Source organism: Melanotaenia boesemani, chromosome 17 (genome assembly GCF_017639745.1).
Source record: "Melanotaenia boesemani isolate fMelBoe1 chromosome 17, fMelBoe1.pri, whole genome shotgun sequence".
Classification (NCBI taxonomy): Eukaryota; Metazoa; Chordata; class Actinopteri; order Atheriniformes; family Melanotaeniidae; genus Melanotaenia; species Melanotaenia boesemani.
The window spans coordinates 33,265,554-33,293,006 of record NC_055698.1 but is presented as its reverse complement, the minus strand read 5'-3'; the positions used below and the strand labels follow the sequence as shown (position 1 = coordinate 33,293,006).

The 27,453-nt window shown below is 42.8% G+C and overlaps 1 protein-coding gene across 1 annotated transcript; it reads left to right on the top strand.

Annotated features, from left to right (window-relative positions):
- The first annotated feature begins 1,151 nt into the window (after positions 1–1,151).
- LOC121628188 (four and a half LIM domains protein 3-like) lies at positions 1,152–27,453 on the top strand. Its single transcript, XM_041967143.1, has 6 exons — positions 1,152–1,282; positions 19,646–19,898; positions 23,543–23,717; positions 24,418–24,587; positions 25,499–25,685; positions 27,078–27,453. Exons 2-6 carry the CDS (start codon positions 19,743–19,745, stop codon positions 27,227–27,229), a joined length of 840 nt encoding a protein of 279 aa, XP_041823077.1. The 5' UTR covers positions 1,152–1,282; positions 19,646–19,742; the 3' UTR covers positions 27,230–27,453.

Below are 27,453 nucleotides of genomic sequence, written 5' to 3'. Positions count from 1 at the left end.
GAATCGGTTTTATTTATGAGTGAATCTTTAATAAACTCTGTTTTATAAATGGTAAATGGTCCGTATTTATATAGCGCTTTACATTATACATCACATTCACCCATTCACACACACATTCACACACTGATGGCGGAAGCTGCCATACAAGGTGCTCGACCACGACCCATCAGGAGCAATTAGGGGTTCGGTGTCTTGCCCAAGGACACCTCGACATGAACCCGACTTGGCTGAGGATCGAACCGGCAACCCTCGGGTACTTACAGATGGAAACTGGGTTTATGATTAGTACAATAATTGATGAGAATTGTCACATGTTCATCTGTTAATTCATAATTACAATTTTCTGTGTGTGTGTCTACATATATAAATACATTTTTTCAGATATTTTTTCATTTTCCTTGTACTAAATATATTTGTAATAAATATAACAATTATTACCCAGTAGATTGTAACTGAATAAAAATAAAATAACATTAAAAATCCATCTGAGTATTTTACGTAAATAAAGAATCCGACTGTTTCCTGTAAATTTAGTTTTAACAGAATAAAACCAGCCGATCCAGACTCGGTGAAGACGAATGTCTGCCCCAACTGGGACAGGATGAGAGAAAAGAAAAAGAACCTTAAACGAAGAGAAAGACTGAAGACCAGTCCAGAAGACCAGCTGCTTTCTATTTCCACTGGTTTTAACTCTACAGCTAAAACCACGAAGTTTAGTCTGAAACAAACAGCTGGACGCTGTTCAACGTCAGCAGGACGGGAGGGGAAAGCAGGCCAACCAGGACCTGGGAAATCCTGGAATCAGCTGTGAAACAGGATTTGACCACAGACAGTTTTTCCAGCTGTGAAGGATCGGCTGCATGAAGCTGTAACTGCGGTGTTTCACCAGCAGGGGGCAGATGTTCTCAGAGCTGAGGAAGACGCGCTTCTTCATCCTACTGAGATTTATTTTTTCATCATGAACCTGTCAGCAGCTCCTCTTCCACTCATGCAGAGGAGGCCTTCATCACTGCACCTCCTCCTCCTCCTCAGCATCCGATGAGCGGGACGGAGCCGCAGACCTCGTCCAGGACGACGGGGCGGAAGCTGCAGCCTGGTCCCCACAAAGAAGGAGGAGAGGGAGGAAGGGGGAGGAGAGGGAGGAAGGGGGAGGGCGGGGCTCCAGTCCTCGCTCTGCCGTCACGCGCCGCAGCCTCCTCAGTCGGTGGAAAGTCTCCTCGGAGGGTTTAACGTTTCAAGCAGCGCGTGAGCGTCTCCAGAAGCTGCGGACGCGCGAGGATCGGTGAGTTCACCTGATTTACACCTGAAAGAGAACGTGTGGACCAAACTAACCTGAAGCAGGTGCTCTTACCTGCGCAGGCGCACACGTACCCACCTGTTTCCTCCCGTTTCGACGTAAATGACTTTTACTCGAGTTTAATCAGCTGATTCACACACGGAAGACTTACAAAGGTTTTCTCATTATAAACCAATTATTCGCTTGAATGAAGACTGTTGATGATCAATAACTGATCAATTAACTAACAGCAGCCTGTGGAGGAAGCAGTGGTTGCCAGGTTGCTAAAATCCCCCTGCCTGCCAGACATGTCAAACATCAGAGGTAAACTCTCGGGGATGTGTGAGGATTTTAATATCGTATAAAATAACTAAAATTCATTAGTAGGAGATACTTAGAGCAGGTTTCTTATCATATTTGAATATGAAGCAAAGCATCGCAGGCGTGTGTGTGTGTGTGTTGGGGGGCATCTTATCAGTCGCTCTGCTGATCAAAAATAAAACTACATCTACCAACCTGATGCACCTGGTGTCTGAAGCTCTTTATTAACTGTGTCGATCTACTTTGAGCAGATCAAGTTTGACCTTACAGAAGAAAAGTTGTATCTCTGAAATGACATCTTCTTCCACTGTGTTTATCAGCTTTTACTAAATGTACTGACTGACAAATAAGATTAACTAAACCTGCATATGTTAACCCTTAAACCTCCAGCAGATCTCCCAGAGGTCCACCTCCTCCACCAGGAGCGGTGGTGTGTATCTCTGTGGGGTAAATGTGATGGATATTTAACCCTTTAGCTGATCTACGGAAGTTTTCCAGCATTTCTATCCCGTCCAGGAGGTTTACAATCCAGCCACTAAATGTAGTTTTATTCAGAGACTCTATCTGGTAAATCCACAATGATCCATGATAACAGCATTATTTATCACATTTCACCATAAAAACATCACCATCACTACTATGTTGCTAAGAGACCTCTATTTAGACCTGGACATGATGATGAAGCCACTTCCTGTCAGACTTTCCACCAATCAGAGAGCTTAGATTGATGGTAACGTCCAATCAGGAGCAGCCAAAGATCAACCAGTGAGCAGAAAGTTCTATGTGTGTGTGAAAAGAAGAAAAATAATGCTCCTCTATGGCTGGAATAAAGCCAAGAAGACGTTTCTGATGCACGGTGGCGCCACAAAGCAGCTGAGCTGGAGTTGGTTTAGTGAGGATAGCAGGTAAATAGTAGCAGGAATAACTGGAAATGAGGAAAAAGTGGAAACATGGAAATAGTTTCTGTTGTGTGTTTGTTTCAATAACAATATTTTTCTCCTGAAAGCCAAGACTTGAGAGAACGATGAGATGAGAAAAGGTTTGGTCACTGTTGATCTGTGTGTTATTTCTACAAAGTTCTGTTAGTAATAAATTCTGTTTTCTTCTTCTGGTCGACCTTTATGCTGCTACATCTATTCATACATTCATTTTACATCATTTACCTCCCAGTCTGACAGCTGCTACACACTGGTTTATACTGGGATTAAAAGCTGTTACAGACTGGTTTATACTGGGATTAAAAGCTGCTACACACTGGTTTATACTGGGATTAAAAGCTGCTACACACTGGTTTATACTGGGATTAAAAGCTGTTACAGACTGGTTTATACTGGGATTAAAAGCTGCTACAGACTGGTTTATACTGGGATTAAAAGCTGCTACAGACTGGTTTATACTGGGATTAAAAGCTGCTACAGACTGGTTTATACTGGGATTAAAAGCTGCTACAGACTGGTTTATACTGGGATTAAAAGCTGCTACAGACTGGTTTATACTGGGATTAAAAGCTGCTACAGACTGGTTTATACTGGGATTAAAAGCTGCTACAGACTGGTTTATACTGGGATTAAAAGCTGCTACAGACTGGTTTATACTGGGATTAAAAACTGCTACAGACTGGTTTATACTGGGATTAAAAGCTGCTACAGACTGGTTTATACTGGGATTAAAAGCTGCTACACACTGGTTTATACTGGGATTAAAAGCTGCTACAGACTGGTTTATACTGGGATTAAAAGCTGCTACACACTGGTTTATACTGGGATTAAAAGCTGCTACAGACTGGTTTATACTGGGATTAAAAGCTTTTACAGACTGGTTTATACTGGGATTAAAAGCTGCTACAGACTGGTTTATACTGGGATTAAAAGCTGCTACAGACTGGTTTATACTGGGATTAAAAGCTGCTACAGACTGGTTTATACTGGGATTAAAAACTACTACACACTGGTTTATACTGGGATTAAAAGCTGCTACAGGCTGGTTTATACTGGGATTAAAAGCTGCTACAGACTGGTTTATACTGGGATTAAAAGCTGCTACAGACTGGTTTATACTGGGATTAAAAGCTGCTACAGACTGGTTTATACTGGGATTAAAAGCTGCTACAGACTGGTTTATACTGGGATTAAAAACTACTACACACTGGTTTATACTGGGATTAAAAGCTGCTACACACTGGTTTATACTGGGATTAAAAGCTGCTACACACTGGTTTATACTGGGATTAAAAGCTGCTACACACTGGTTTATACTGGGATTAAAAGCTGTTACAGACTGGTTTATACTGGGATTAAAAGCTGCTACAGACTGGTTTATACTGGGATTAAAAGCTGCTACAGACTGGTTTATACTGGGATTAAAAGCTGCTACAGACTGGTTTATACTGGGATTAAAAGCTGCTACAGACTGGTTTATACTGGGATTAAAAGCTGCTACAGACTGGTTTATACTGGGATTAAAAGCTGCTACAGACTGGTTTATACTGGGATTAAAAGCTGCTACAGACTGGTTTATACTGGGATTAAAAGCTGCTACAGACTGGTTTATACTGGGATTAAAAACTGCTACAGACTGGTTTATACTGGGATTAAAAGCTGTTACAGACTGGTTTATACTGGGATTAAAAGCTGCTACACACTGGTTTATACTGGGATTAAAAGCTGCTACACACTGGTTTATACTGGGATTAAAAGCTGCTACAGACTGGTTTATACTGGGATTAAAAGCTGCTACACACTGGTTTATACTGGGATTAAAAGCTGCTACACACTGGTTTATACTGGGATTAAAAGCTTTTACAGACTGGTTTATACTGGGATTAAAAGCTGCTACAGACTGGTTTATACTGGGATTAAAAGCTGCTACAGACTGGTTTATACTGGGATTAAAAGCTGCTACAGACTGGTTTATACTGGGATTAAAAACTACTACACACTGGTTTATACTGGGATTAAAAGCTGCTACAGACTAGTTTATACTGGGATTAAAAGCTGCTACAGACTGGTTTATACTGGGATTAAAAGCTGCTACAGACTGGTTTATACTGGGATTAAAAGCTGCTACAGACTGGTTTATACTGGGATTAAAAACTACTACACACTGGTTTATACTGGGATTAAAAGCTGCTACACACTGGTTTATACTGGGATTAAAAGCTGCTACACACTGGTTTATACTGGGATTAAAAGCTGCTACACACTGGTTTATACTGGGATTAAAAACTACTACACACTGGTTTATACTGGGATTAAAAGCTGCTACACACTGGTTTATACTGGGATTAAAAGCTGCTACACACTGGTTTATACTGGGATTAAAAGCTGCTACACACTGGTTTATACTGGGATTAAAAGCTGTTACAGACTGGTTTATACTGGGATTAAAAGCTGCTACAGACTGGTTTATACTGGGATTAAAAGCTGCTACAGACTGGTTTATACTGGGATTAAAAGCTGCTACAGACTGGTTTATACTGGGATTAAAAGCTGCTACAGACTGGTTTATACTGGGATTAAAAGCTGCTACAGACTGGTTTATACTGGGATTAAAAGCTGCTACAGACTGGTTTATACTGGGATTAAAAGCTGCTACAGACTGGTTTATACTGGGATTAAAAACTGCTACAGACTGGTTTATACTGGGATTAAAAGCTGCTACAGACTGGTTTATACTGGGATTAAAAGCTGCTACACACTGGTTTATACTGGGATTAAAAGCTGCTACAGACTGGTTTATACTGGGATTAAAAGCTGCTACACACTGGTTTATACTGGGATTAAAAGCTGCTACACACTGGTTTATACTGGGATTAAAAGCTTTTACAGACTGGTTTATACTGGGATTAAAAGCTGCTACAGACTGGTTTATACTGGGATTAAAAGCTGCTACAGACTGGTTTATACTGGGATTAAAAGCTGCTACAGACTGGTTTATACTGGGATTAAAAACTACTACACACTGGTTTATACTGGGATTAAAAGCTGCTACAGACTAGTTTATACTGGGATTAAAAGCTGCTACAGACTGGTTTATACTGGGATTAAAAGCTGCTACAGACTGGTTTATACTGGGATTAAAAGCTGCTACAGACTGGTTTATACTGGGATTAAAAGCTGCTACAGACTGGTTTATACTGGGATTAAAAACTACTACACACTGGTTTATACTGGGATTAAAAGCTGCTACACACTGGTTTATACTGGGATTAAAAGCTGCTACACACTGGTTTATACTGGGATTAAAAGCTGCTACACACTGGTTTATACTGGGATTAAAAGCTGCTACAGACTGGTTTATACTGGGATTAAAAGCTGCTACAGACTGGTTTATACTGGGATTAAAAGCTGCTACAGACTGGTTTATACTGGGATTAAAAGCTGTTACAGACTGGTTTATACTGGGATTAAAAGCTGCTACAGACTGGTTTATACTGGGATTAAAAGCTGCTACAGACTCGTTTATACTGGGATTAAAAGCTGTTACAGACTGGTTTATACCGGGATTAAAAGCTGTTACAGACTGGTTTATACTGGGATTGAACGCTGCTACAGACTGGTTTATACTGGGATTAAAAGCTTTTACAGACTGGTTTATACTGGGATTAAAAGCTTTTACAGACTGGTTTATACTGGGATTAAAAGCTGTTACAGGCTGGTTTATACTGGGATTAAAAGCTGTTACAGGCTGGTTTATACTGGGATTAAAAGCTGTTACAGACTGGTTTATACTGGGATTAAAAGCTGCTACAGACTGGTTTATACTGGGATTAAAAGCTGCTACAGACTGGTTTATACTGGGATTAAAAGCTGCTACAGACTGGTTTATACTGGGATTAAAAGCTGCTACAGACTGGTTTATACCGGGATTAAAAGCTGTTACAGACTGGTTTATACTGGGATTGAAGCTGCTACAGACTGGTTTATACTGGGATTAAAAGCTGCTACAGACTGGTTTATACTGGGATTAAAAGCTGCTACAGACTGGTTTATACTGGGATTAAAAGCTGTTACAGACTGGTTTATACTGGGATTGAACGCTGCTACAGACTGGTTTATACCGGGATTAAAAGCTGCTACAGACTGGTTTATACTGGGATTAAACGCTGTTACAGACTGGTTTATACTGGGATTAAAAGCTGCTACAGACTGGTTTATACTGGGATTAAAAACTGCTACAGACTGGTTTATACTGGGATTAAACGCTGTTACAGACTGGTTTATACTGGGATTAAAAGCTGCTACAGACTGGTTTATACTGGGATTTAAAGCTGTTACAGACTGGTTTATACTGGGATTAAAAGCTGTTACAGACTGGGTTATACTGGGCTTAAAAGCCGTTACAGACTGGTTTATACTGGGATTAAAAGCTGCTACAGACTGGTTTATACTGGGATTGAACGCTGCTACAGACTGGTTTATACCGGGATTAAAAGCTGCTACAGACTGGTTTATACTGGGATTAAAAGCTCCAGACATGTTCTGTCTGTATTGTCGGGGTCTTATTTTGGGGTTTTGGGGCCTGAATTGTTCCAACTGAACAACTGATACCGAGAATAAAAGTTTTTGATGCTCATGGGAAGAAGAAGGAGACCTTTGAGGAACAGTCCCCCGAGGCTTGAATAGGCTGAATAACGTTTCACACACAAGTCGGCTCCATGTTAACCAGCCCGTCAGCCTTGATGAGTTGGAGTAATGTCACGTCATCGTCCACCCCCCCGGTACAGCTCATAGTTTCCATCACGTCTTCCTCATGTTCTGATCCGTTTTCAACAAGCGTTCTGGCCTGGAGTAGATGTGTTGTTCACACAGAACAGAATTCCTGACTTTAGTCTTTTTTTAGAGACGGGGGCAGATGAAAAATGCCTTTTATATACTGCAACCACACGATTTTGCCACTTTCCAACCACAATCACATTCCTGAGACAGTCTCAGCTTGGGCGAAGGTTGGTTGGCTCGGTTCTGGCTGAATGGGAAAAGATTCAGAATTTCCCAGAAACAACCATGAAGTCCCACTGATGTTGTCTCATCATGAGACTGTCACACAATCTTTGCTGTTTTTTCCATTTCCTCTTCTTGCCATGCGAATCTGGACCAGATCTGAAGGAGAAGTTCTGAGAAACCTTTCTGCTGACAGAGAGATGAAATGGATGATTATATTCAGAAATGATAGTTGGAGCATCCAGTCAGTAGAAAGCTGTAAGCTAAACGTGTCCACAGAGGAAACCTTAAAGCTTTTAACCTTGTTGTTTTAGCTAAAAGACACATCATCAGCATAGCCAGCTGTCAACATCACGATGAAGCGTTTCAGTATCTGTGTACCAGTATCTGTGTGTCGGTACCAGTATCTGTGTGTCGGTACGAGTATCTGTGTATCAGTATCTGTGTATCAGTATCTGTGTATCGGTACCAGTATTTGTGTGTCAGTATCTGTGTATCGGTACCAGTATTTGTGTGTCAGTGTCTGTGTATCGGTACCAGTATTTGTGTGTCAGTGTTTGTGTATCGGTACCAGTATTTGTGTATCAGTATCTGTGTATCGGTATCAGTATCTGTGTATCGGTACCAGTATTTGTGTAGCAGTATCTGTGTATCGGTATCAGTATCTGTGTGTCGGTACCAGTATCTGTGTATCAGTATCTGTGTGTCGGTACCAGTATTTGTGTATCAGTATCTGTGTGTCGGTACCAGTATTTGTGTATCAGTATCTGTGTGTCGGTACCAGTATCTGTGTATCAGTATCTGTGTGTCGGTACCAGTATTTGTGTATCAGTATCTGTGTGTCGGTACCAGTATCTGTGTGTCGGTACCAGTATTTGTGTGTCGGTACCAGTATCTGTGTATCAGTATCTGTGTATCGGTACCAGTATTTGTGTGTCAGTATCTGTGTATCGGTACCAGTATTTGTGTGTCAGTATCTGTGTATCGGTACCAGTATTTGTGTGTCAGTATCTGTGTATCGGTACCAGTATTTGTGTGTCAGTGTCTGTGTATCGGTACCAGTATTTGTGTATCAGTATCTGTGTATCGGTACCAGTATTTGTGTGTCAGTGTCTGTGTATCGGTACCAGTATTTGTGTATCAGTATCTGTGTATCGGTACCAGTATTTGTGTATCAGTATCTGTGTATCTGTGTATCAGTATCTGTGTGTCGGTACCAGTATTTGTGTATCAGTATCTGTGTATCAGTATCTGTGTGTCGGTACCAGTATTTGTGTGTCAGTATCTGTGTATCGGTACCAGTATCTGTGTATCAGTATCTGTGTATCGGTACCAATATTTGTGTATCAGTATCTGTGTGTCGGTACCAGTATCTGTGTATCAGTATCTGTGTGTCGGTACCAGTATCTGTGTGTCGGTACCAGTATTTGTGTGTCAGTATCTGTGTATCGGTACCAGTATCTGTGTATCAGTATCTGTGTATCGGTACCAGTATTTGTGTATCAGTATCTGTGTGTCGGTACCAGTATCTGTGTATCAGTATCTGTGTGTCGGTACCAGTATCTGTGTGTCGGTACCAGTATTTGTGTATCAGTATCTGTGTGTCGGTACCAGTATTTGTGTATCAGTATCTGTGTATTGGTACCAGTATCTGTGTATCAGTATCTGTGTATCAGTATCTATGTATCGGTACGAGTATCTGTGTATCGGTACCAGTATTTGTGTATCAGTACCTGTGTATCAGTATCGGTGTATCGGTACCAGTAATTGTGTATCAGTATCTGTGTATCGGTACCAGTATCTGTGTATCGGTACTAGTATCTGTGTATCAGTATCTGTGTGTCGGTACCAGTATTTGTGTATCAGTATCTGTGTATCGGTACCAGTATCTGTGTATCAGTATCTGTGTATCGGTACCAGTATTTGTGTATCAGTATCTGTGTATCAGTATCTGTGTATCGGTACCAGTATCTGTATTTCGGTACCAGTATTTGTGTATCAGTATCTGTATCGGTACCAGTATCTGTGTATCAGTATCTGTGTGTCGGTACCAGTATCTGTGTATCAGTATCTGTGTATCGGTACCAGTATTTGTGTATCAGTATCTGTGTATCGGTACCAGTATTTGTGTATCAGTATCTGTGTATCAGTATCTGTGTATCGGTACCAGTATTTGTGTATCAGTATCTGTGTATCAGTATCTGTGTATCGGTACCAGTATCAATCCACATGGTTTGGACTAGTCTCCTGTGGTCCAGATGTCAGTTGCTGGCCTGGATGTGGATTACCGTCAGTAATTTGTGGGCCAGAAGACATCCTAATATGGGAACCGCTAGTGTGGTGGTCATGTGACTGAGTTTCAGCAGTTACACTCACAACGCCATAAGTCAAGGCCACATCTAGACCCCACAGTTTCTGCTATGTGATCTGACTTTTTGCTTCAAATGCAAGGCTGTTTAGAAGTGTTTATGCCTTATTTCAGCATCTTTTCTCCTCTGTTTGATAAGTCTCTTATATGTTATTTTTCTTTTTACATGCTTCCTCCAGCCTTTCCTCTTTGTGATCCATGGCTTATTTGATCTGCAATACTATTAAAAGATTATCGTTAAAAAACAATGTTTCTTATACAGTGAGATTAAAATTGAAAAAAATGCATCATGTGCATTCTTAGTATCTTTACGTTTAAGTTTAAGAATCTTTTGTATATTTTTAATCCCAAAGAGATTATGAAAAATTGCAAAATCAGGTAGATGATCTCATATCCATCCATCCATCCATCCATTATCTTGACCGCTTTTTCCATTTCGGGTCGCGGGTGAGCTGGAGCCTATCCCAGCATTTTAACAGGTGAGAGGCAGGGTACACCCTGGACAGGTCACCAGTCTGTCACAGGGCCAACACAGATAGAGACAAACAACCATGTACACACACACTCACTCCTAGGGAGAATTCAATGTCCAATTAACCTAACATCTCATATCATTTATGAAAAATCCACCTACTATACATACTAACATACATGCATAGATACTAACATACATACATACTGATATACATGTAGACATACTAACATACATGCATACATACATGCGTGCATGCATACATACATACATACATACATACATACATGCATGCATGCATGCATACATACATACTTTCATTCAATCATCCATATATGCATACATACATATATACATACATACTAACATACATGCATACTGATATACATACATATATACTGACCGATACATAAATACATACATATAAACATACATGCATACATACATACATACATATATACTAACATACATGCATACTGATATACATACATACATACTGACTGATACATAAATACATACATATAAACATACATGCATTCATACATACATACATACATATGTACATACAAACATTCATTCATACATACATATATGCATACATACATACTGACCGATACATACATGCATACTTATATACATATATACATACTGACCGATACATACATACATACATACATACATACACACACATACATACATACATCCATACATGCATTAATGCATACATGCATGCATACATGCATATTAACATACATAAATACATACATGTATATTAACATACATATATACATACATGCTTATAAACATACATATAAACATACATGCATACATACATACATACATACATACATACATATATACATACAAACATTCATTCATACATACGTATATGCATACATACATATATATGAACGTACATACGAACATACATGCATACTGATATACATATATACATACTGACAGATACATACATACATACATACATACATACATACATACACACACATACATACATACACACACATACATGCATACATACATACATACTAACATACATGCATACTGATATACATATATACATTCTGACCGATACATAATTACATACATACATACATGCATACATGCATACATACATATATACATATATGTGAACGTACATACGAACATACATGCATACCTACATACATACATACATACATACTAACATTCATTCATACATACATATTTGCATACATGCATAGATACTTGCATAAATACATACATATTAACATACCTACTAACATGCATGTATACATACTAACATAGATACATAGCAACTAACATACGTACATAGATACATACATACATACATACATTTGAACGTACATACGAACATACACGCATACTGATATACATATATACATACTGACAGATACATACATACATACATACATACATATATAAATACATACATACATACATTTGAACGTACATACGAACATACATGCATACATTCATACATACATACATACATACATATTTACATACATATATTTGAACGTACATACGAACATACATGCATTCTGATATACATATATACATACATACATACATACATACATACATACATACATACATATTTACATACGTACATATTTGCAGACATATTAACATTTATACACACATACATACATACATTCATACATGCATGCATGAATACATACATATTTACATACATACTAACATACATGCATTCTGATATACATATGTACATACAGACACATACATATGCATGCATACATACATATTTACATACATATATATGAACGTACATACTAACATACATGCATACTGATATATATACATACATACATACATATTTACATCCGTACATATTTACAGACATACTAACATTTATGCATACATACATACATATAAACTAACAAATGTACATACATGTATGTATGTGTTTATATATATATATATAAATATATATATACATATGAACTTACTAACATATGTACATACATACTTACATACATGTGTAGATATATACATACATAATTACATATTAACATACATACATGCATACATGCTACCATTCATTATTAAATTCCATGAAATAAACAGATAATAAATGAACAAAAGGACCTTTTTAGTGGTAAACTTTTTTATTTAATGACACTTATTGATAAATTTGATTTACTTAATATATTTTATTTACTCGTTTTTTTATGTAATAACACTTTTATTATGCTATTTCTATTTATGTGAATGAAAGTATAAAATAAGTTGTAAAGATTAAATAAAATAAACAACTGATAAATAAAAGCATTAATAAACAAAATATATTTATTTCATTGAATAAATGAATAAGTGTACCTAAATAAATGAAAAGTTATTCATTGAAAAATGTACATTTTATTGATTTATTTTGTATTGATTTCACAGCATATATTTCTTTTATTTAATGGAGTATTTATTCATTTTAGTATTTATTTGTTCATTTAATAAAAAATGAAACAGCTCCATCCATAAACTGACAGCCGAGGCTGTCCTGAAATGTTAGTGGGGTTTAAAAGTGTTTCGCTTCCATGTGAATTTTTAAATCCGATACAAACAAACCGACGGATCAAAAACAGAAGAAATGTCTCGGAACGCTGAAGCCCCGCGGCTGAACTTCCTGATGGCGGCTAATCCGCCTTGTTATTCCTTTTTCTGCAGCAGTTTCCTGCTCCAGCTACGGTCTGGTTTTCCTGCCTGGCTGCAGCTTCGCATTGTAGATTTTATTCAGGTCTATAAAAGCCAGAAGTCACACCGTGAGAGGACTGTTCTGAACTTCACGGGGCTCTGATCCGTTTCAGGGACATGAAGTGTAAAGTGGGGTGGTAAATAAAAACCAGCTTAGTCCCAGTCTTGCCTGTTTTGTAGTGGGTCTTTAACTGGGTCTTACAGTTTTAAGGATGAGATATTTTTAGTTCGTGCCCTAGAAATAAAAAAGTCATCTATACAGAACACAACATTTCTGTTCACTTCTTGGGACACAGAAGTATATTTTAGCCAATACTATCTTAAAATATTCATTTAATCTGTTTACATGCACACCAAAAATCTGATTATTACCTGATGTCTGGAGTTATCATGTAGACCGCATAATCTGACAATGAGAAATCGTCCATCGGTCTTCGTGCATATAAACCTGCATATCTGATTTATTTTATGTGCAAAAAACCGTCACAACGTGAACAGAACACAGAAGAAAACACGATGGCAGGAAGGTGGAGTATAAGCGACGTAAAGTGTTCCTCCTCAGCTTATTAGCTCCCACGTTAGCAGCTAACGCTAAAACCACAAGCCATGTCCAACATAGACTGGAGGTTTGACAGGACACATAAGTAGTGGAGGGGTGTGAACCAGGGATATTTAAATATTGCATTGCAGAAATGCATGTATACATAAATGTATGTATTTGCGTAAAATCATTATTATGAGATTGCTCCCAGAAATCAGATCAACCATTACTTATATAGCACTTTACTATATATCACATTCACACCCCGATAGGAAGATCAGGAGGTAGGTGGGGTTAAGTGTCTTGGGGCGGCGTGGCTCAGCGAGGTAGAGCGGTCGTCTCGTAACCCGAGGGTTGCCGGTTCGATCCTCGGCCAGGTCGGGTTCATGTCGAGGTGTCCTTGGGCAAGACACCGAACCCCTAATTGCTCCTGGGTCGTGGTCGAGCACCTTGTATGGCAGCTTCCGCCATCAGTGTGTGAATGTGTGTGTGAATGGGTGAATGTGATGTATGATGTAAAGCACTTTGGGTATCATCCCAGGTACAGTAAAGCGCTATATAAATACGGACCATTTACCATTTTACCATTTGCCCAAGGGCACAGCATGTAGTCAGGGAAAGTCTGGAATCGATCCACCAACCTTCTGGTTGGAAGACAGCTACTCTTCCTCCAGAGTTACGGCTGTGCCACGTCAATCAGGGAAAAATCCAGGTGTATTAGTGTGATCGCTCATAAAGCATAATCAGATTACGCTGTCTTCATGATGATGGAATAATCTGGCAACTCCAGGCTGAAGACACCGAGCTTCATGGCAAACAGCTGTGTTTCTGTCAGCAGGCTAGCATAAACAACGGGAAAACACCAGAAAAAAAGAACATGCGTGTTCCCAGCTCGGTTTTCCTGCTTGAACGGAGTCAGACTCCGGCGTTAACTGGGTGTTCGTTCAGGGGAAGCAGTCACTACGTTTAAACAGATCTGTCCCTCTGAAACGGCCCAGAGGGTTGCAGCTCACATTCAGGGGCCCATAAAGTACAAAGCTCTTCGAGCCTGAAGGTAAATCTCTCAACAGGACAGAGAGCAGGAACATGTAGACGCATCACGGTGAGGCGGAGCTTTAATGGCTTCAGCAGGCGTGTCCGTTTGGTTTAACGCCTCCACAGAAGAGCGGGATGACGAGACCGGCTGGGTGTGGTCCAAACCGGCACCTGTAAACTGAAAGCCTTTTAAACCAGATTAAACCGGTCCGAGTTTCAGTCGGTCGCTGTTAATCCAGGTGGTTCTTCATTTCATCATCATGTCCAGGTCTAAATAGAGGTCTCTTAGCAACATAGTAGTGATGGTGATGTTTTTATGGTGAAATGTGATAAATAATGCTGTTATCATGGATCATGGTGGATTTACCAGATAGAGTCTCTGAATAAAACTACATTTAGTGGCTGGATTGTAAACCTCCTGGACGGGATAGAAATGCTGGAAAACTTCGTTGGATCACCTGAAGGGTAGCTAAGTGACATAAGAGAAGGTGCTCGGGGGTGCCGGAGATCTAGTGGAGTTTAAGAGTTAATGTGTGATGTTGTCCTTGTTTTCCCCGGGTTTGTCTTCTGACTGTACATGTAGAGGACGGTCTTTTAGGAAGCATGAGATTCGGGGTTTAGCAGGGATGGATGTTAATTAGCTGGGTTGTGTTCCGGCTCCAGCCCCATTAAAATTCCCAACCGGAAATCCAAAAGGAGGCCGTGAAGAAAGACGACAGCTGGAAGCTCTAGAATGTGTTTGCAGATGCTGTGGTGCAGGAAGAGAAACATAAAGCACAAAACCGAGAGGACTATGTCCGGAAGGAAAACCATTGTTCTTCAGACAGCCGAGAATAGAAACCTGAAGCTCCTTAGATGTTTCAGGAGGGAAGTTGTGCTGATTTCTCCTTGCAAACAGAAAACAGACGTAGGATGTGGAATTTCTTTTCCCAGGTTAGCGCTGTTTCTGCAGAGAGGGGCCTCCTCAGTTCGCTCAGGTGGCTTCGGTAAGGACTGAAAGCCTTCAGAGATCCCTGAGAACAGCCTGTTTATTCTCTTTAAGCTGCTGCATCATTGCGGTTGGAAACAAAAGACACAGGAATGTAAACTGTGCTTTCAGGACGGCTCCTCTACAGACCAGAGGCAAATACTCGAAGTTACAGAGAATGAAGCATGTGTGAAAATCTCTGTGGAGCAGAAACCTTCGTCATGGACACGGAACAAACCACCGAGCAGGCAGCTGTTTGTTCTGAGCTCTGGATCAACTCATTCCTCTAGACCCGAGGAAAAATTCAACATGCTGTGGTCCTCAGTACAACTTTGACCCGAACCAGAGCCACTAAGACCCGAACCAGAGCCACTAAGACCCGAACCAGAACCACTAACTGGCCCCAACCAGAGCCACTAAGACCCAAACCAGAGCCACTAACTGACCCGAACCAGAGCCACTAAGACCCGAACCAGAACCACTAACTGGCCCCAACCAGAGCCACTAAGACCCAAACCAGAGCCACTAACTGACCCGAACCAGAGCCACTAAGACCCGAACCAGAACCACTAACTGGCCCCAACCAGAGCCACTAAGACCCAAACCAGAGCCACTAACTGACCCGAACCAGAGCCACTAAGACCCGAACCAGAACCACTAACTGGCCCGAACCAGAGCCACCAAGACCCAAACCAGAGCCACTAACTGACCCGAACCAGAGCCACTAAGACCCGAACCAGAACCACTAACTGGCCCCAACCAGAGCCACTAAGACCCGAACCAGAGCCACTAACTGACCCGAACCAGAGCCACTAAGACCCGAACCAGAGCCACTAACTGGCCCGAACCAGAGCCACTAACTGGCCCGAACCAGAGCCATTAACTGATCCGAACCAGAGCCACTAACTGGCCTGAACCAGAGCCACTAAGACCCAAACCAGAGCCACTAACTGACCCGAACCAGAGCCACTAAGACCCGAACCAGAGCCACTAAGACCCGAACCAGAACCACTAACTGGCCTGAACCAGAGCCACTAAGACCCAAACCAGAGCCACTAACTGACCCGAACCAGAGCCACTAAGACCCGAACCAGAACCACTAACTGGCCCGAACCAGAGCCACCAAGACCCAAACCAGAGCCACTAACTGACCCGAACCAGAGCCACTAAGACCCGAACCAGAGCCACTAAGACCCGAACCAGAACCACTAACTGGCCCCAACCAGAGCCACTAAGACCCGAACCAGAGCCACTAACTGACCCGAACCAGAGCCACTAAGACCCGAACCAGAGCCACTAACTGGCCCGAACCAGAGCCATTAACTGATCCGAACCAGAGCCACTAACTGGCCTGAACCAGAGCCACTAAGACCCAAACCAGAGCCACTAAGACCCGAACCAGAACCACTAACTGGCCCGAACCAGAGCCACTAACTGGCCCGAACCAGAGCCACTAACTGATCCGAACCAGAGCCACTAACTGGCCTGAACCAGAGCCACTAAGACCCGAACCAGAGCCACTAACTGGCCCCAACCAGAGCTGCTAAGACCCGAACCAGAACCGTTAACTGGCCCGAACCAGAGCCACTAAGACCCGAACCAGAGCCGCTAAGACCCAAACCAGAGCCACTAACTGACCCGAACCAGAGCCACTAAGACCCGAACCAGAACCACTAACTGGCCCGAACCAGAGCCGCTAAGACCCGAACCAGAACCACTAACTGGCCCGAACCAGAGCCACTAAGACCCAAACCAGAGCCACTAACTGATCCGAACCAGAGCCACTAACTGGCCTGAACCAGAGCCACTAAGACCCAAACCAGAGCCACTAACTGACCTGAACCAGAGCCACTAAGACCCGAACCAGAGCCACTAACTGGCCCCAACCAGAGCCGCTAAGACCCGAACCAGAACCGTTAACTGGCCCAAACCAGAGCCACTAAGACCCGAACCAGAGCCGCTAACTGGCCCCAACCAGAGCCACTAAGACCCGAACCAGAGCCGCTAAGACCCAAACCAGAGCCACTAACTGACCCTAACCAGAGCCACTAAGACCCGAACCAGAACCACTAACTGGCCTGAACCAGAGCCGCTAAGACCCGAACCAGAGCCGCTAACTGGCCTGAACCAGAGCCACTAAGACCTGAACCAGAGCTGCTTATCATGTTTACATGCTAACTATGGAAGTTTTATGGTCACGTACTAAAAGAACTAGTGTAAGTCCTGCTGCCTCTGTGGTGCTTGCACCGTTTATTTTGTGCAGCCAGAATCTTTTGAGGCTGACGAATGTGAGAAGTTGTGGGAAAAGTTGGCTGCAGTTTTAAACTGGAAGACTGGATTAGGAGCGTTAAGAGATGGAAGCTGAATGTGAGACTGACAACTTTTTTTAGAAGAACGGAAATGGATCCATCATCTGGAAGTGTTCCGGGTTTGGAGTTTCATCAACCAGCTGTAAGGATACTCAGACCCCTGAACTGTAACTGGATTCCCTCAAACTGGGAAAGAATTCTAATTAAGGCCTTTGTCAGCTGTACTTCTACCCCTGTGATCTTTGTTATGTTAGCAAACCAAACAACCTCTGAAACAACAGATGTCAGAGCATCAATCCACACAGGGAACGTGGATTATACGACTGCTGAGCATCATGCTGAAGCAAAGCACAGCTGAGAGGGTTGGAGCATCAGCCAGAGGAGATCGTCTGGAGAAAGTGACCCAGACACGGATGTGTTGGATATTTACAACCAACACTTAACCCTCTATTACACTGTGATGCCTTCAGGCAACACACCAGTTTTTGTCCTGAATCAGTACTTTAAAAAGGGGGTAAGCCCACAGGGAACCAATAACAATGCTCTTATTTGTCAGATGACTCCCATGAAGCCATACTAAAATCAGTTTTGACCTTTTTCAAAGGCAACAGCTTTGCTAATTTGCTGCTTCCCAGAAGTGTGATGACTTCAAAAACCACAAAAACAGTCACCAAGAGGCTGAAGTTGGGCCTTTCCTCTTTGTCTGACGCGCGCATAAAAAATCCGCTGAGATCCAAATTATACGTTTTATAACTTTATTGCAAAAGGATAAATTTAACTTTAATACAACATGTACTAACTTAACCTAAAGGCAAAGAAATAAATCACAGCAATTACCTAAGGTGGCGGTCAACAAAGAATACGGCGACCCACACACCCTCTCTCTACCAGACAAAAACACACACATCACAGGTGTCTTAAATAAACTAGAGAACCACCACCTATAACCACGTGACCAACCTAAACCACAATCACTGTAAAACTAATACAAAACAACCCAATAAACACAAAATACAACATTTAATATTCTTAATATTTATGGCTCCCACAGTTAGGGTTATTTTATTTATGACAGTTTAATGCAACTTTTTGTTAATAAAATAATGAAAACTTGTAAAGATGCAGCTGTTTCCCTGGTGGAAAGTTGCGTGCATTGCCTTTAGGTACCACTGAACCAGGATGCAACCAACGTGGCTGCAGGACAAAAATCAACATGACGACGATGGCTCGCGCCAGGAAAGATCCAGAAAAGAAACCTTCATTAAACTGAAGCAACGATGAGCAAACTCTGGAATCTAACTCCTTTTTCTGGTTCAGTGAACTGTTTGTAGTCTGTATGGAATAAAAAGAAGCCTGGACCCTTGTTGTTGTTCTATAATGGTGCCTCCAGACATTAAAAGTGTTTTCCTGTTAATTTGCACACAGTAAATATCAGGAAGATGGATGGTTGGTGGTGTTAGGGGCTTGCATGTCAATAATTAGCTGCAAAACTGATTTGATTGCAATTTCAATTTTTTTGTCAGACTTAAGAGATGTTTGAGGCAAAAGTCCCGCTGACTTCCATTAAAACTACTATTTAATCTTGTAGTCATTTAAACATTAAAGAGTTATTACAAAAATTCATCTGTTAGCCAGAACACAGAAATCATGATTTCATGGTGTCCCTGTTTTCCTTCATGTTCTCCAGCTGTTAGTTTCCTGGCTGTAAACGTGACGGACGTCCTCCTCCTGCTTCCTGTGGCGTCTTCACATCTGAATCTTCTGCAGGACCACAGAAAACCACCATGAGCGAGCGCTTCGACTGCAGGAACTGCAGCGAGTCCTTGTATGGGCGTAAATACATCCAGGTGGAGGAGAAGCCGCACTGCATCCCTTGCTACGACCGGCTGTACGCCAACACCTGTCACCAGTGTAAAGACATCATCAGCCACAACACAAAGGTACCGACGGACCGGAGAGGGGCCGCTGTTCTACACCGACTTTAGATCCAGATATCACTGCAACTAATTCATCTTTTTTAGTTTCCTGGAGTCCAACCAGAAGTCTCTATTAAACGATTTAATTCATCGTAAATGTTTAATGAAATACTTACAGTTTGACATAACTGATATAAATCTGAACGGGATGCATATGTTAGTATATGGATCCCTGATCGACTTCTAAACCAGTTGATGGACCAGGTCTACTGGAGAGCCCAGCAGCCTCGTAGCACCACTACGTGGCTGTAAATGTTTTCAAAGGAACAGAATAAAAACGACAAACAACCAGGATTTAGATTAGAAAATGAGCATCTTTATTAAACCACTTTGAAATGATTTTCAGTTAGAATAAAAACAAAATTAAAACGGAAGAAAAACAGAAGAAAAAAAGGAATAAAAACAGAATAAAAAAAATAAATAAAAACGGAATAAAAACAGTGGTGATGTTGGTGCTGCATGTCGGACTCGGAACTTCTTTCCAGCTTCTGGAGGAAAAACAGAAAACCAAACGAGGGGGAATCTCTGCGGCCGCAGACGCCACCAGGCCATCGGTGAATCATGGACTCCGTGTTCAGCAGCGCAGTCAATTACTCTGCTGCTTGCTTTGGCTGCCTTCCTCCTCCTCCTCCTCCTCCCATTCTCCACTGTGAAAACCTTCACCTCAGAAAGTTTTTCTCCACCGTTCAGAGGATCCATTCATCCCAGAGCGGGCTGGAACTGGGAACAGACTGGAGGACAAAAACTAAGTGGTTTATTCAGATTTTAGGAGAATAATAAAGAGAAACAATAATACAAAATAAAGATGTAAAAAGCCGGAAAACTTGTGTCAGCCTTCGTCTGCTTGGAGCTCAGCGGGAGCGCTGGCTTTAGTTTCCATGTGAGGAATAAAAATTCTTTCAGTCTTTTGTTACGGAAGCCACTGACTGCTGCCACAATCCACAATTGTGTTGCGCCCTTCATTCCCCTAGACGGAGGTCGCAACACTTTCTACAATTGCTGCCTCCAATAAATGTTTTAGGTTATTTTCAGTGTCACACAAGAGAAAATGAAGAATTAATTCTGTTTTCAAAATAAAAATCCCTTATGACTTCATCTACAAACATTTTCCAAAAATACTTTCTTTAACCCTTTAAATATTTCCTGTAACAATTGGCTGATTTCAAGTAAAAAATGTCCATGTTGAGTTTCAGCCATCAGAATCCAGATCAACCATCATAGCCAGACCAGTGTGGCTGCCGCTGGATTCCATGGCTGAATCAACTCTTCACGTTCTGATCGATGAGAACCGGTGTCCATATGAAGTAAAATCATTGGTGAATCCGGACCTCTGATGCGTTTCCCTAGCAACCGTATCCTTACCTGGCAGCTACTTGTCAGCTATGTCAGGAGAACAGTGGACATCCAGTCTTCTTTCCTCTTGGCACGTTATGGTGAGTTCCAGTTGCCTCGTAATTCCGAGCACCCATGAGTAGACAAAGTCATCACCACGTAAAAACTCTTGTTTGACCTTCCTGCTGCACCAACTCGGAAAAAGGAACGTCTCCGAAATAGACCGTTTCTGACAATTATGCCATATAAAACTAGAATATCACGAACCAACAGCACCATGACAACACCCGCCAGTTTGGGCGAAAACAGCTGATGAACCACATTTTTACAGAAACAAGCCACAGTGAGAACATAATTACTGAGAACAATAACAGGCTGCTGTTCACACCAGAAGCTGAATGCACACGAAGATATTAGAAATAAACTTAATAAAGACACAAATGGACTACAGATGCTACCAGGAGCCATCTTGAAGACAAATTACATGTTCTCTGTTCGGAAAAACTTTCCGGTAAAAGTTCCTTCTGAAAATGATGTTCGGAAGACAACTGGACGTACAAACATGGGGCTGTTCCTGCTCTGGTCTTTTTGCTGAGTCACACATGAAGTGAGGATTCTTTTCACCAATCAGTGGATTGCACCGTCAAGCTCCACCCTTTTGGGTCGGATCAGTAAGACTGGGACCCCATCGGAAGGATCTCAGAAAACTAGGACGACTCGCATCAGATATTCTAGCACACTTCCTAGTTTTTACCTGTGGAAATGCAAAAAAATGAGTACTGACTCATCCTGGACCAACTCGTCCTGGACCGACTCATTCTGAACTGACTCATCCTGGACTGATTCCTCCTGGACCGACTCCTTCTGGACCAAGTCAATCTGGACCAACTCATCCTGGACCGACTCATCCTGGACCGACTCATCTGGACCAACTCATCATGGATGACTCTTTCTAGACTGACTCATCCTGGATGATTCATCCTGGATGACTCATTCTGGACCGACTCATCCTGGAAAGACTCATCCTGGACCGACTCATCCTGGACCGACTCATCCTGGATGACTCATTCTGGACCGACTCATCCTGGATGACTCATCCTTGCCCACTCATCCTGGATGACTCATTCTGGACCGACTCATCCTGGATGACTCATCCTGGACCGGCTCATTCTGGAAAGACTCATTCTGGACCGACTCATCCTGGATGACTCATCCTGGACCAACTTATTCTGGAAAGACTCATTCTGGACCGACTCATCCCGGATGACTCATTCTGGACCGACTCATTCTGGACCGACTCATCCTGGACCGACTCATCCTGGACCGACTTATTCTGGAAAGACTCATTCTGGACCGACTCATCCTGGACCGACTTATTCTGGAAAGACTCATTCTGGACCGACTCATTCTGGACCGACTTATTCTGGAAAGACTCATTCTGGACCGACTCATCCTGGATGACTCATCCTGGACCGACTTATTCTGGAAAGACTCATTCTGGACCGACTCATCCTGGATGACTCATCCTGGACCGACTCATCCTGGATGACTCAGCCTGGACCGACTCATCCTGGACTGACTCATCCTGGACCGACTCATCTGGACCGAGTCATCATGGATGACTCTTTCTAGACCGACTCATTCTGGAAAGACTCATTCTGGACCGACTCATCCTGGATGACTCATCCTGGACCGACTTATTCTGGAAAGACTCATTCTGGACCGACTCATCCCGGATGACTCATTCTGGACCGACTCATTCTGGACCGACTCATCCTGGATGACTCATCCTGGACCGGCTCATTCTGGAAAGACTCATTCTGGACCGACTCATCCTGGACCGACTCAAGGACAATCGTGACTAAAAGAAATCTGTGCTGCGAGTCCAGAAACCTGTGGAGGGTCCCTCTTGCACACCAGAAATTTTGGGACATCTGGGACCTCCCATTCGTAGAGTTTAATATGGAGCTGGCCCACCCTGCCATCACAGCTTTAACTCTCCAATGAAGACTTTCCACAAAATTTAGGAGTATGTTCATGGAATTTCTGACCAGTTTTCCTGAGCTGGGGTTCTGATGTTGGATGTGAAGGTCTGGTTCACAGTCTCCGTTCTGATTCATCCCAAAGGTCCACCACTTCAGACTTCCTCATCAAGGTCTTTATGAACCTTGCTCGGAACATCTGAATTCAGTCCTTTGGAAGACTGTTCCAGTAATAAAGTGTGTGTTCACTGAACAAACAGGTTTTATGATCTCATCTTTTCCGTCCTCCTCCAGGAGCTGGTCTACGAGGACCGGTATTACCACGAGCATTGCTTCCGATGTTTCCGCTGCGACCGCTCGCTGGCCGACGAGCCCTTCACCAGCCAGGAGGAGGCGCCAGTGTGCAGCGACTGCTACTGCAGCGAGTTTTCCTCCAAGTGTGTGGCCTGCGACAAATCCGTGGAGCCAGGTAGAGACCGACCACATCGCTCAGAAACCTCCACAAACCTGCACCGCTGCTAGAAGAGGGTTCACGTCCTGTTGTAAGGATGAAAGTCCTAATAAGGTCTGTTATCAGGGTGTTACAGCTCACACCGCTTCCTCCCTGCAGAGTTTCAGTCTGGGCGGCTGCGATGAAACGAGCCGGTCCAGTGGGATTCTGTAAGCCAGCAGCTCTTTTCTGAGCTGAGTGCTGGTTTCCTCCAGCTTTAAAAGCTGCTGCTGCCCTCTTAACCCCTTTCTGCAAAGTGCAGCCAAGTTCAAGCTCAAAACACCATGAAGCCTTTGGGCGGCGTTTCAGATCCCAGAAGTCGTAAAACCGGATCGGTGATTAAAGATCTGACGTTTCACAGGCTTGACTGACTGCCAGCCTCTGCAGCGAAGCATGTGGGAACTAACCTCCAATCAGACGGCTAAAATAGTAAAACAAACAACGAGCCTACAGCCTGGTGTGGAGCTACAGCTCTGCTTTCTCTCAGCTTATCTGGCCGCTCTGCTGGTTCTGATTCAGATAGCTGAAGGAAAGCAGGCTGGGTCATACGTGAGTCACCTCTGGTAAACAACTCAGATACCACACTGAACCCGGGCTGCAGGGTGATGATGAAAAGAGACAAATGAACCAATCAGAAGCAGCTTCTCAGTCCTGATCTTCTTCATGGTTTGTCCAACAGGATCTAGGATGTTGGAGTACGGTGGCTCCACGTGGCACGAGGACTGCTTCGTGTGTCACGGCTGCGAGAAGCCGATCGGAGCCAAGTCCTTCATCCCAGACAAGAAGAGCTTCTACTGCACGTCGTGCTACGAGGGCCGGATCGCTCCTCAGTGCAGCCACTGCAAGAAGGTGAAGACGGCTCGATTGAGCTGCTTCGTGTTTAACCAGAAAACATCACGTTCAGTTTACCTCAAATCAAACCCGTTTCTTCAACCAAGATAAATCAAGATCCATATTTATATTTACGTGGAATTCTCCCTCGTAACCCATCACAAGTCACGAGGGGAACCAAGAGAGCAAAACTGAAGTAAAATGAATTATTGATAAAATAATAAGAACCAGAAATGTGAAGTTTCTATCTCGGTGTACTCCTCCAACAAACGAAAAATTGCATCTAATAGATTCTTGAACCGTGAACAGCTGAAGGGTCTGTGCACACACAGATGTCATTTTTCTAGATTTATTGTCTTCTACGAAGTTTTTATGACGAGTAGAAACGCCCCCTTTGTGGGAAAGAGTGGAATAGAAAGTAATGGTGGGGGTGCACTAGAAAACGTTGAGCCGATCACTATGATGTGACACTCGATGGAAGCCGGGACAAATTCCTTCGTTTTTACAGGAAAAACTGTGGGCGGGAGTTTGGGCCAGACTTGGGGCAGAATGTCTCGTTAGACTGAGGACAACTTAACCTGCGATCACGTCAAAATGTCCTTTCAGACCATAAAGTTTCATCTTTCATGACAAGTTTAAACTGAATGAAGTTTTTATGTGAAACTAAGCTCGAGTTTCCAGGCTCCAAAGTTGCTGCTTTTCCTCTCATCTCGGCAGAACCCCATTCAGTTCAGTTTTTACTTTTTTCTATTTTTATTTACTTAAAAACTCTAAGAGTTTTGTACAGAAAGAGAAGGCGGTATGGAGCAGGAGCGTACAAGTTTATACTTCTGCCTTTTACACGCGTGAGGACAAAGACATGTAAGAGTATAAATGTTGTAAATAAATGCTGAAATAAACTTTCTATCTGTCCGGTTCGTGTCCTGCAGGCTCTGACCAAAGGAGGGGTGACCTACAGGGACGAGGTGTGGCATAAGGAGTGCTTCTTCTGCAGCGGCTGCAGAGCCCCGCTGGCCGGCCAACCCTTCACCTCGCAGGGCGAAAGTCCGTACTGCGTCAAGTGTTTCAGCAGCCTGTACGCCAAGAAGTGTGCCGGCTGCAACACGGCCATCACAGGTCAGACGTCTGGAAACATTTCTAAAACGTGGTTTTGCTTTCCTCTGCGACTGGTCCAGGTTGTCTGATGAGTCACTGCTGCAGCATCTCGTTGCTTCGTAAACAAACCTGTTCCTCAGGAGTCCAAGCTGTGGTGGAAACATGGAGGGAGGTCATCATCGGTGCTGTGATGGTTGTTTCACGTCAGGAAGGCGGCCATGTTTATTTTCTGATGGATCAGCAGATGGATCATGTGATCAGTCAGGAGAGGAAGACGTTTTTCGATGGAAGCGTTTTTCTTCGTAGTAATCAGATCTCGTTTGTTTCTCCGTTTTTGATCTCCACCAACTCAAGGAGAAAATATTTGGTGGGTGGCTTGTAAGGGTGCGGATCAGCTGTTTGGAGAAGGTTCTGGAAGGTGGTCGGCTTTAGATCAGCAGAAATCTGACTGCACACAGTCTCATAGAATAAATTCTGTTTAGTGGACATAAATGCAGCTAACAGACACAACCAGCAACTGACAGGATGAGACGAGAGGCCAGACAATAAATCAACAAAAGAATCTGAAAATAAATGAATAAAAATTAAAAAAACTTTTCAAAAGGAAAGAAATTTGTATGTCTTATACACACACACATTAATATAGAGAGAGAGAGTGATGGGCTGGACACGCGGGAGGTAACGTCGCTCCTTCTCCATCTTTTCCTATGGACCCTGCGTATTGAGGCGGAAATCGCTGCCCTCCTCCAGCCGAGCGACAGGCGACATTCGTGCATGTGAAATGTTGTGCTCGTTCATGTAGACGTGCACACTGAGCTTGCTACGCGACACAAGAAAATAGAAAAATGTTCCATTTTTGTCGCTGTCGCCTGACACTACAGCCAACCAGCGAGGGTCTTGATGGACTGACCAATGAGAGCAGGCTGCAAACGCTTTAACGTGGAAGAATATTTTAGATGAATAAAAGGCAGCCTCGTGGCGCCAGAGTGAATTAGTCCAAACGTAGGTTCTGGATTTATCAGGATCAGCCTTGAGGTCCATCAAATGATGATATTCACGATGCTGTTTTGTAAGCTCGGATGAACGCAGGGTTTTTTTATACAGCAAACAGCCAGATTTCTGTCAGTTTGTGCAAAATCTTCTGACTCTCCACCTGTCAAACTTTGTCACGTCAGGGACTGGTTTGAAAATGTCAAAATCCCCACCGATATCATAACCAATCAAATTTCTTGGAGAAAAGCGATCATAGCGCGCGATGCACGGCCCTGCTGTCGTTTGTCGCCTCCCGTGTGTCGAGCCCATAAGGCTCCGGCTGAGAGGAATTCAGGAAGGTAATAAATGGATTCCACTGTTCTCGTATTGCTGACTAATGGTTCTCATTGTGGTTATTAATTATTCTCCGTTGTCTTGCAGGATTCGGAGACGGGAAGTACGTTTCGTTCGAGGAGCGGCAGTGGCACCAGCCATGCTTCAAGTGTTCCTGCTGCTCCGTGTCGCTCGTGGGCTCCGGCTTCTTCCCCGACCGGGACAAGATCCTGTGCACGGACTGCCACGATGACGAGTAACCTGCAACGCTGCTGAGAAGCAGCAGGACAGGCTGGAAACGTCCGTCTCTGCAGCACCACTCATTTCCTCCCCGCCGACCTGAAACAGACTCGGCTTGAACTCTGAACTCTTCCTGGTCTCCACGTCCGTGTAGAAGCTGCAGAAAGGGCTGTGATCTCCAGCTTTTTCTCTCTGTTTTCATATAGCACACAAAGAATTAAAGATTTAAGTTTCTGTCACTTAA